The sequence below is a fragment of the Mercenaria mercenaria genome, chromosome 11 (assembly GCF_021730395.1).
Source record: "Mercenaria mercenaria strain notata chromosome 11, MADL_Memer_1, whole genome shotgun sequence".
In the NCBI taxonomy this organism is placed as follows: Eukaryota; Metazoa; Mollusca; class Bivalvia; order Venerida; family Veneridae; genus Mercenaria; species Mercenaria mercenaria.
This window is the reverse complement of record NC_069371.1, coordinates 73784736-73797241: the sequence shown is the minus strand read 5'-3', so window position 1 is coordinate 73797241 and position 12506 is coordinate 73784736. Positions and strand designations below refer to the sequence as shown.

The following is a 12506-nucleotide window of genomic DNA, read 5'->3' as shown; positions in this document are numbered from 1 at the left end:
AAATACAGTGCAACCTCTGTAGAGCAACACCCTTTGGGAGATACAAATATTTACTGTTATGCAGAGGTTGTTGTTCTGGAGAGATAAATTTGGTAGTATATTTCAGCTTAGGGAAATTTTGATGATGTTATTACAGAGAGGTTTTTGCTTAAGAGAGGGCCGCTCTGGAGAGGTTGTAACATTTTAGGAAGCCAGCTGACTGTTTGCTTAACACAAGTGGGTGCGTAACACAGGTGGCAACTAAGACTGGTTCAACTGTAAAACGAATATTAAAACTGTTGAGCAGAAAAGGCTTATCCTGTATATCACAGATTAGGACACTACATACCTTGGTTCAGACTGAAGTAACTTCTTGATGAAATCTTGGGCAGCCATACTGATATCACCAAACAGATCATCGGGGAAGTCGAAGTTCACCGTGGTTATGTTTGAAAATGTCATTTGTTTATCTTCAGCAGCGAAAGGTGAACAAGTCGTCAACATAACATACGTCAGTACGCCCAGAGACCACATGTCTGTGTACAAACCTAGAGGATCATAATTCAACACCTCTGGAGCTGTAATACAAACATTCCATCATTTAAAAGTTTAACTACCACTAGGAGTCATGTTTTAATACCTATATAAAACAAAAAAAACCTTTTCTCTGCTTAAGAGAACAAACTTACATAATTTATTTTAGGCGAAAAATAATTTCTCTCAAAAATCCATAACATGAGGGTCACGATGACCCTGGATCGCTCACCTGAGTAATATGAGCTACATGTTTTAAATGTCAAACTGATGCTAAAATATTAAGAAAGTAGGTCAGTAGGTCACATTTATGGTCACTGAAAGTCAGTTTTAAGCTCAGCATGCAAAACTGTACATGTCATCAAAATTTCAACGCTGTATCTTAAGAAAGTAGGTCAGTAGGTCACACTCAAGATCACTGAAAGTCAGTTTTATGATCTGCATGCAAAACTGTACATGTCATCAAAATTTCAAGGCTGTAGGTCAGTAGGTCACATTCATGGTCACTGAAAGTCAGTTTTAAGATCGGTGTGCAAAACTGTACATGCCATCCAAATTTCAAGGCTGTATCTTAAAAAACAAGAAAGTAGGTCAATAGTTACAGTCAAGTGATCCCTCATCGCTTGGGGTCATCAGGTAATTTTGATTAAACAGTCTATGAAATATGATCTGATAATTTTTGAAGTATTTTTTCCTACATAACTCATATAACAAGTGACCCCGGTGGGGCCTCTTTTCACCCCAGGGGCATAATTTGAACAATCGTGTTAGAGATCCACTAGGCAATGCTACATACCAAATATCAAAGGCCTAGGCCTTGAACTTTCAGATGAGAAGATCTTAATTTTTTTTCCTATGTAAGTCTATGTTAAACTTGGTACCCCCAGGGCAGGGCCTCTTTTCACCCCAAGGACACAATTTGAAAAATTTTGGTAGAGAAACACTAGGAAAGGCAACATACCAAATATCAAAAGCCTTTGCCTTGCAGTTTCAAACAAGAAGATTTTTAAAGTTTCTTTCCTATATAAGGCCGGGCCTCTTTTCACCCCAGGGGCATAATTTGAACAATTTTGGTAGAGGACCACAAGGCTATACAAAATACCAACTATCAAAAGCAAAAGCCTTGCAGTTTCAGACAAGAAGATTTTTAAAGTTTTTTCCTATACAAGTCTATGTAAAACTTAAGACCCCCCGGGCCGGGCGTCTTTTCACCCAAGGGGCATGATTTGAATAAATTTGGTAGAGGACCACAAGGCAATGTTACATACAAAATATCAAAGGCCTAGCTTTTGTGGTTTTAGACAAGAAGATTTTTGAAGTTTTTTCCTATATAAGTCTATGTAAAACTTGGGACCCCCGGGGCGGGGCCTCTTTTCACCCCAGGGGCAAAATTTGAAAAATTTTGACAGAGGACCATAAGATGATCAAGGCTATACACCTTGAGATTTTGGACAAGAAGATTTTTAAAGTTTTTTTTCCTTTCGGTTGCCATGGCAACCAGAGTTCTGCATGGAATTCAATTCTTTGAATAATTTTGAAAGGGGGCCACCCAAGGATCATTCCTGTGAAGTTTGGTGTAATTCTGCCCATTTGTTTTCTAGGAGGATTTTTTTAGAAAATGTTGATGGATGGACGACAAACGACAGACACTGAGCGGTCACAAAAGCTCACCATGAGCCTTTGGCTCAGGTGAGCTAAAAAGTGTGTACTCTGAAAGTGACTAGTGATACAAACTTACATAAGATTTCTGCAAGATATTCTTATAAATAACCAAAATTATGGTGCAGAAGGTAGTTAACCAGTGCAACGCTTTTGAAATAATGCAGAAAATTTACATTCTTCTTTCTTGATTTACATTCTTCTTGCAGTTTTACCAATATCTAACTTTTATTTTCCCCCACTTTGTCCTTTTCAGTGTCATATATATACATTCTATGCCAAACTTGGTGGTAATGAACATGTTGAAATTTTTCACCCAAACTGTGTGCAAGTACCTTTAACATTCACTAGGAGACAATTTCTAAATATGTACAAAAAACATTTTCATAAGGAAGATAATTATCTATTTATATTACATTAATTTTATGTTCACTTTTCACCATTTCATAAAACAAAAATGCAACAGAAAATCTATAACAAAATATTTAATATCTATTTCATTATTCATAAATTGTCATTTTCAAAATGCAAATTTGCAATATGACACGACATCTATTCAATCAATAACTATTTCTTTCTGCCTGAATGTAGACAAACAACAAATACATATTGCAATGGGGAAGTTCATGCATTGTCTGGTGTAATGTATAAAGAATTCTCACTATGAATACAAATTCAAGTAGAAATATCACATTACAAAAAAATCATAATGCATCCTGCTGTTCATATATGAATGCACAACAGCCATTAAAACAGGTTAAACTAATACAAATGCATACCATACTACCTTATACCATTTCCCTGCTAAATTTCTATAATGAACTTGTCCATCTTTCAATCTGGACTGTACCATTAACTGTTAAAAGGGGTGCTTACCGAAAAGATACTGACTGCATGGTGAACAGTGCAGATTATGACCAGACTGCATGGATGTGCAGGCTGATAATGATTTACACTGGTCGCAAAGACAGAATCTATCGTGTTCAGCATGATAAGGGTTAATCTATCTAACTTTAGCTCAAGAGATGAAAGACATCTGTTTGTGAAAATTTATTAGAACATTCACATGATATTCATTCAACAGAGCACAAGGTAATAAAAGTAAATTTGGAGACCTCAAAACTTCAGCATCCTACAGGCTGTTTTCTGAGATGAAATTTGAAATGGACCAATGGCTATGTTGCATTCTGAGGCTGGGCTCTGTCCAAGCTGATCTTCAACCAAATTTTAAAACCTTGTAGCCGGAAGAACAACTTTTCATCAAGTTACTCCAGACCATGAAAGTTCTAATCTTTCATCTACTAGATCTGCAGTACTACCTCAGATCCGGGACAAAAGAAGACTTCAGTCAAAGTTTGAACTCACAACCAGAAGTACCTCTGCAATAATCACACAGTTAACAAGAACAACCATGTTTCACTATAATTTTTTCTGTTTTTGTTTGGATTACAGTCACACCAACACAACTATAGGTCATATGGCAATTTTCAAGCTTTGATGGTGGAGGAAGACCCCAGCTGCCCCTTTGCGAATTATTTCATCATGTTTGGGGACCTTGGTAGAACCACTGAGCAAACTTGATGGATTCGTCTCATGAAAGGCAAAAGATTCGAAGTCAGTGACCTTCACCACTTGGCCGTCGCGGTCCCATTGTTCCACTATTGCTTGCCAAGAATTTCAAACAAACTCTAGATACAGAACAGATACTGTAAAACTGTGCAAATTAAGTAAGCACTTTTTAATCAAGCTATTATTGGGAAAAGACTTTTAAGATACCCACCAACATAGTCTGGCGTGCCAATAATATCCCGTATATCTTCTCCAGTGTTGACCAAGCATGCAAAACCAAGATCACAGATCTTTACAGAGCCTTTCGGAAACTCATCAGTTAACAGAATGTTCTGTGGCTGAAACAACAAAAATTCATGATAATCAACAAGAAAAATGTAATATGTGAAACTTCTCTCCCTTTACATCAACAACAGGAACGCAATCAGTAATTCCTGTAAATACAGTTTCACTGCATTTCAACTTCATAAAGGTCTTGTTAGTTACAAATACTGACAATAAATACTGGAAAACCGATTAATATCTTGGTAGGTGTTGTGCTTCACATTGCCATCTTGTTTCAATTTATGGAAGGATCAGAATTTTCTTTCGATTAAACTTTTTCAAAACCTTAGAATATACAGTGAGAATTCAGGCCATTTGGTGACTTAAATCAACAGGGACAAAGCGGCTCATACCACTTTAATACCTGAATAACACAAAACCAGCAAGGTACTGCATGACAAAAAAGACTATACTAAACAAGAGGACCATGATGGTCCTGAATCGCTCACCTCTTCCCACATGACCCAGTTTTGAGTATGACATCGTTTTTTCTATTATCTGACATAGTGACCTAGTTTTTGAGCTCATGTGACCCAGTTTTGAACTTGACCTAGATATTATCAAGATAAAAATTCTGACCAATTTTCATGAAGATCCGTTGAAAAATATGGTCTCTAGAGAGGTCACAAGGTTTTTTCTATTATTTGACCTATTGACCTAGTTTTCAAAGGTACGTGACCCTGTTTTGAACTTTACCTAGATATCATCAAGGTGAACATTCTCACTTATTTTCATGAAGATCTCATAAAAAATATGGCCTCTAGAGAGGTCACAAGATTTTTCTATTTTTATACATACTGGCCTAGTTTTTGATCGAACGTGACCCAGTTTCGAAACTTGACCTAGATATCATCAAGGTGAACATTCAGATCAATTTTCATGAAGATCCATTGAAAAATATGGCCTCTAGAGAGGTAAAAAGATTTTTCTAATTTTAGACCTACTGACCTAGTTTTTGACCGCAGTTGACCCAGTTTCAAACCTGACCTAGATATAATCCAGATGAACATTCAGACCAACTTTCATACAGATCCCATGAAAAGTATGGCCTCTAGAGAGGTCACAAGGTTTTTTTTATTATTTGACCTACTGACCTAGTTTTTTAGGGCACGTAACCCAGTTTCAAAATCTGACCTAGATATCATCAAGGTGAACGTTCTGACAAATTTACATGAAGATCCATTCAAGGGTATGGCCTCTAGAGAGGTCACAAGGTTTTTCTATTTCAAGACCTACTGACCTAGTTTTTGATTGCAGTTGACCCAGTTTCGAACTTGACCTAGATATCATCAAGATAAACATTCAGACCAATTTTCATACAGATCCCATGAAAAATATGGCCTTTAGAGAGGTCACAAGGTTTTTCTATTATTTGACCTACTGACCTAGTTTTTGTTGGCACGTGACCCACTTTCAAACTTGATCTAAATATCATCAAGGTAAACATTCAGACCAACTTTCATGAAGATCCCATGAAAAATATGGCCTCTAGAGAGGTCACAAGGTTTTTCTATTATTTGACCTACTGACCTAGTTTTTGAAGGCACGTGACCCAGTTTCGAACTTGACCTAGATATCACCAAGGTGAACATTCTGACCAACTTTCATGAAGATCTCATGAAATATATGGCCTCTAGACAGGTCACAAGGTTTTTCTATTTTTAGACCTACTGACCTAGTTTTTGACCGCACGTGACCCAGTTTCGAACTTGACCTAGATATTATCAAGATGAACATTCAGACCAACTTTCATACAGATCCCATGAAAAATATGGCCTTTAGAGAGGTCACAAGGTTTTTCTATTATCTGACCTACTGACCTAGTTTTTGACGGCACGTGACCCAGTTTCGAACTCGAGCTAGAAATCATCAAGGTGAACGTTCTGACCAATTTTCATGAAGATCTTGTGTAATATATGTCCTCTAGAAAGGTCACAAGGTTTTTCTATTTTTAGACCTACTGACCTAGTTTTGGACCGGACATGACCCAGTTTCTAACTTGATCTAGATATCATCAAGATGAACATTCTGACCAATTTTCATGAAGATCTTATGAAATATATGGCCTCTAGAGAGGTCACAAGGTTTTTCTATTTTTAGACCTACTGACCTAATTTTTGAAGGCACGTGACCCAGTTTCGAACTAGACCTAGATATCATCAAGATGAACATTCTGACCAACTTTCATAAAGATCCCACAAAAAATGTGACCTCTAGAGTGGTCACAAGCAAAAGTTTACGGACGGACGGACGCACACACCGACGACGGACACCGCGCGATCACAAAAGCTCACCTTGTCACTTTGTGACAGGTGAGCTAATAAAGCACCTAGTGTCGACAAGAACAGTTGATCAACTGACCCTGACTTAACAACACAGTGATCCAGTTTTCAAAATGACCCGAATTTCATAGACAAGTCTTCTGACCAACTTTCATGAAGGTCCTGTCAAAAAGATGACATACAGTGCTAAAGTTAAGGCTTTTTTATGATCTGACCTTTAAGGCATTAATTCTGTTTTTTCAACGACATGACATAGTGACCTAGTTTTTACAAACATGTGACCTTGTTTCACACCTAATCTAGATGTGATAAAGATAGACATTCTCGTAATGTTTCATGTAGATGGCCTCTAGAATGCTGACTAAGACATTCTCGTAATGTTTCATGTAGATGGCCTCTAGAATGCTGACTACATTTTGTTATATGATCTAACCCAGATGACCCAATTTTGAATAAGATCTAGGTCATATAAAGACAAACATTCTGACCAAGTTTCATGTAGATAAGGTATATAATATATAGCCTCTTCAGAGTTAACAGACTTTTTTCTATGACTTAAAACGCTGCAAACCTGTTCTTGATTCCAGATGAGCCATTTCAAAACTTGAACTAGATTTTGTAAAGACAAATATTCTGATCAGGTTTCAGACAAATCAGGAAGAAAATATGGTCTCTAAAGTGTTAACACTATGAAATATGGCAAATGAGACTAATTCAAGGGCCACAACTCTTGTGATAGAACAATTCTGTCCATCACTGAACCTGTGCTAGATCTTGATGTGTTAACGAAGTGAAATAGGTCACTTTTGACAAATTCAATGTCCATAACTCAGGTGCTACTATACTGATATTGCCCATTTTCAAACTGGACTGAGAGTTTCAAGATGACTGCTTAAGAGTGGGTTAAAAGACTAGATGATGGACAAAAGACCAAGGAGATCACAATACCTTACCTTAGTGAGCTAAAAACTAATTACCTTTAGGTCTAAATGAACAATATTCTTTTCATGTAGGTAGAGAAGTCCTTCAAGGATCTGAGACATCAACAGTCTAACATCAGACTCATTGAATTTCTCCTCCAAGATACATTCTGTGAACAGTTCACCACCTGCACAGCTGAAAAACAGTAAAGAAAGAGATACATTTTGTGAACAGTTCACCTCATGTACAGCTGAAACAAGAGCTGTCCGTAAGACAGCATGCTCGACTTTTCTCAGTGCTTGACTCATTTGAGCTTTGCCAGTAAAAAAAAAAATCCAAGTTCAAATGGGGCATAACTGTTAAAATTCAAATTATAGTTATGAGAATTGTGTCTCCTGGTGTAGACTTTGATAGTAAATAGCTATTTTGAGTTTCAAGTTAAAAGCTTTAATACTCAGCTACAGTAACAAGAATATTTGACTTTATCAAAAATTTTAACAAAAAAATCTAAGTTAAAAGGGGCATAATTCTGTCAAAATTCAAATCAGAGTTATGGGGACTGTTTCTCCTGGTGTAGACTTTGATGGTAAATAAGTATTTTAAGTTTCAAGTCAAAAGCTTTGATAGTAACAGAGATATTTGACTTTATCAAAAACTTTAACTAAAAATTCTAAGTTAAAAAGGGGCATAATTCTGTCAAAATTCAAACCAGAGTTATAGGAATTGTGTCTCCAGGTGTAGATTTTGATAGTAAATAACTATTTTGAGTTTCAAGTCAAAAGCTTTAATAGTAACAGATATTTGGCTTTATCAAAAGTTTTAACAAAATTTCTAAGTTAAAAAGGGGCATAATTCTGTCAAAATTCAATTCAGTGTTATGGGGATTGTTTCTCCTGGTGTAGACTTTAATAATAAATAAGTATTTTAAGTTTCAAGTCAATAGCTTTGATAGTAACAGAGATATTTGACTTTATCAAAAACTTTAACCAACGCCGACGCCGAGGCGAGTGCAATAGCTCTACATTTTCTTCGAAAAGTCGAGCTAAAAATAGTAAAGAAAAAGATGCTCTGTGAACAATTTACAATTTTCTAATACAGTGAACAAGACGGCTTCTCTTGTCAGTCTGTGAACAGTTTACCACCTACACAGCTATATCAAGAGACACAATAAGGATGTAATTAAATGAAAGGTGCAACAAAAGTTTAAGCAATTTGCACAGCAAGCTGTGACTGTTCGTCGTATTTTATACAGAAATTTTAATCTAGTAATGTGTCCCTAGGACCATGATGCCCACTATGTATTGATAGGACACCAAGTGTGTGTCTTGTGAGTAATCAACTAATGGCATATTGACTACAGAACAGTTAGACTGGAACATATCTGCAACCATCACATTTGAGATAGGGATGTTTAAATCTTGCAACGGACATGCTATCTTGTTAACTGTAAATGTATAGGTACGACAAGATTTTGAACATCAATCCATGCATAACAAAGTTGAGGATCTGACAAAAAAAATAATTTAAAGTATTTGACCTTTTATACTGATACCATTAACTTTGATTGCCTGAGTCTTTCACATAATCATGATAATGTTTTGCCAAATCATAAGAATAATATACATCAATGTACATACCGAAGTTCTCAATCATACAAGAACAAGAATGATGTAAACATATTATGACACAAAACTGCACCCTGAAAATGCTTGACAGAATAATAAAGTCCGAAACAGGGCTGTAACGCCAGAAAAAATAATCAAGACACTAAAGTTCAGACAACATGTGCATGTCCTCGTCGTGTTGAAGAGGCATACCAAGCTCTATTTCAACTGGATGGAAAATGTAGGAGTTGTGTACATAATGTTCAAATATAGCTGTAATATTTCCAAGAAAAAAAATGCCCTACAACATTTGCCAATTCAATAACCAGTTTTTGTAGGAGAGTTAATTGTTACAGTACCTGACCCCAATGACCTTGACCTTTGGGGTACCCGACCCATTACCGTAAGATGCCTGTCTCTTACCAAGACCAGTTAGTCTTATGAGAGGTTTGGTGATGATAGCAATACCCTCCTTATTCATTGAATTGTGAAGCTAAAAATAACCATAAATCTTTCTGACCTCTTAGCCCTTATTAATGGCAAGGCATAACTTACAGTGAAATATTTACTACTCAAAAGAATTGTAAAAGATGAGCCCAGCCTTCTTCTATGAATACAATAAAAATGTAGGACATAGCAAAGGCAGGTAATTTACTGCCATTAGATTTTTGTATTTCTTAGGTACAAACAAACAAGTGACTTTCCCTGCCCAAGGCCTACTGACACACTCTCTTCATTCATGACTAACACCTTACATAACACGTCAGCAGCTGATACCCCAGAGCAAAACTTGCACTGCATGCATTTATTAAACTATACAGTCACTATATTCACAGCCTTCCTGGGTGGTAAACACAATCTCATACATTACTTTTAAATACATTCAGGCTGATTCAACTGTAATCTTTAAAAAGCAAAGTGGTTGGTGTTCATGCAAGTACAGCAAATGTCCTTTTTATACTTTATGTTTTTATATTAATGTTGCATACCTTCAAATTTATATCATTTTTTTTTCTTCAAAATTTAGAAAACGCTATTACAACAGAATAGTTCTGTGAGAAGAGTTTATCTACAAAAACACTCTTTTAGCCAAAAAAAATTAATGTAATATGTTGAAAACAATAAAAGGAGTTAGTCATGTTATTAAAATTTGATATTGATTAGAAGGAATTTACATTTATATCATACACACTTAAACAATACAGGGTTATCAATTTTGAAACCTGATATGCTTTTATTCTGTTTTAAAACAATTGAAACGGAGGTCTCCTTTTAAAGTGAATTTCTTCTGCACCTTACTATGATGAACCACACCATGATCTCTGGCCTGTATTTTGCCTTTGATTTGAGCATATTACAGGAATACATACTATTCTGTGATGAGTATTAACTCTTGCTGTGTCTCATAAACTTCTTTCAAGTTGACCAGTCTCGGGTGATCGAGGGCCATTTCCAGCATCACGACTTCCCTTAGAATCTCTTCCCGGCATGACTTCCCCCTCCGCCGTTTCTTGATAAACTTGGCAGCTAACACCTCGCCTGTTTGTTTGTTTGTACATTTTCTTACCACAGCGAATTTTCCTCTGGAAAAAAGATACAGAAAAATGTGTGAAAGTTAAAAAGAATACAGAAAAGCTGAAAATACAGAAAGGTTTTGTGCAACTATTCCCCCTGAAGGCTGAAACACACTAATAACAGAATGCACTTCACTGTTTAGCAAAATTTTCAGCAAAATGCCAGATCAAGTGACCATGACGTACTGAAATTTTTGGCAGTCTATAACAAAATGGAATACTCAAGCACTGGTAACTACAAACACAAGCCTTAAAGAAGTATCCCATACTTTGCATTCGGCTACAGTGACCTTGACATACAGAGAAAGAAAACCCAGTCCCAACAATTACCTGAAATATCTACCTTTGAGAGGCTAAAACCCTTATAGCATTATGCCTGGGGCTTCTAATGTTTATCAGAACAAAAATCACAGCTTTCTTTGAAAATCTGGATAAAAACAACCATTTGATGCATGTTAAAATTATACCTTCTAGTTTATGAGTCATCAAAACAGGTCTAGACAGTTACTGTATTCTGCCAATGCCAGGACCATCAGGTATTTTTGTATTTCATTGACTAAATACAGACATTCTCAGAAAATGCAGACAAATAAATTTACCTGTACAATTTTATTGACAGGATTGATCATTATTAGTCATAGCAAACTTCCAGTACATTGTTTCATCGATCACATCTGCAGCTTGTAATGAAAGGTTGACTTTTCATATTGATGTGAAAAACTCATAATGTAAGGCACTAATATATATTTCAGATCATGCAAAACTGTAAATTCTTCAGATATTTATGTAAAGCGTATATTCCACACAGTTTATTTGTTTGCTGACCTGCAGTTGTCAGTTTTCAGAGCATTTTTCAACAGTATAATATATATTAGTTATGTAATGCCTTGTAATGGCAGGGAGATAACTTGACCAGTGTTCCTGTTTACCACTGCTAACCTGTTCTCTGCAAGACACTATCAACTTCCCCACATGAATCAGAGATGGAGGATGAAATGCCTTCAGACATAATGTCTTTTATCAAACTATCACAAAGAACATACACCTCACCTGGGGATCAAACTTAACCCTTACCTAAATTTCTATAATAAACTTGTCCGTCTGTCAATTTGGACAGTACCATTATTTGTTAAAAGGGGTGCTTACAAAAAAGATTCTGACTGAATGGCGATCAGTGCAGATCTTGATCAGACTGCACAGATGTGCTGGCTGATCATGATCGGCACTGGTCGCAAATTTAGGCAGAATCAATCGTGTCCAGCATTATAAGGGTTAAAACCCCTATTACAACAATTCTATAAATACTCAAATATAAACAATATGCAGGCTCAACCACTAAACATACTCTTCTGGTAAGTGTTTGTTTGTTTGTTTGTTTGTTTGATAGTAAGAACCAACTGTTCAACAATTTTTCAACATTTCATTTATATAACAGCTTTAACTTCAAACACTTCTGTCTTTCTTGATTCAGTGCCAGTACTATAGTAACTTGTTCTCCACAAGTAACTCGCAACTTCCCCTGTGAAGACTTCATATAATATTATAGATATGTTCTCACAACTTCTCCACACAACTAGAGCTGCTTTTGAGAAAAGCGAATGTCTCCCACAACTGCCTAATCATTTAAATAGCAAGTCAGTCTTTAATACTGTTTACTCACTACAATTCAAGGGCCAGAACTCCAAAATGCCTGGACCGATTTGGCTCATTATCGAACTTGTCCGAGGTCTTACGGTCAAACACATTTTGTTCAAATTTGGTGAAGATCGGATGAGAAATGTTCGACTTAGAGTGCGGACAAGAGCAAAAATGCCATTGACAAGAGTAAAAATGCCATTTCGGTAATTCAAGGGCCATAATTCCGAAGTGCCTGGGCCAATTTGGGTATATATCGAGCTTGGCCGAGGTCTTATAGTCAAACACAATTTGTTCAAGTTTGGTGAAGCTTGCACTTAAAGTGCACATAAAGTGCCCCAAAGGGACTGATTTGTAGTATATAGACCGTTTTAGCTCCCAAGACCTGAGCATATTTCGGTAATTCAAGGGCCATAATTCCGAAG

At 36.3% G+C, this 12506-nt stretch overlaps 1 protein-coding gene across 1 annotated transcript in view; it reads right to left on the bottom strand.

Moving 5' to 3' along the window:
* The window catches only part of LOC123532690 (death-associated protein kinase related-like), a 45713-nt gene that overhangs the window by 10351 nt on the left and 22856 nt on the right, over window positions 1–12506 (bottom strand). Inside the window, exons 3-6 of the mRNA XM_045314227.2 lie at window positions 10243–10455; window positions 7325–7463; window positions 3953–4079; window positions 329–557 (exon numbers count right to left, since the gene is read on the bottom strand). Coding sequence (XP_045170162.2) covers window positions 329–557; window positions 3953–4079; window positions 7325–7463; window positions 10243–10455 — 708 coding nt within the window. The remainder of the gene's footprint in view (window positions 1–328; window positions 558–3952; window positions 4080–7324; window positions 7464–10242; window positions 10456–12506) is intronic.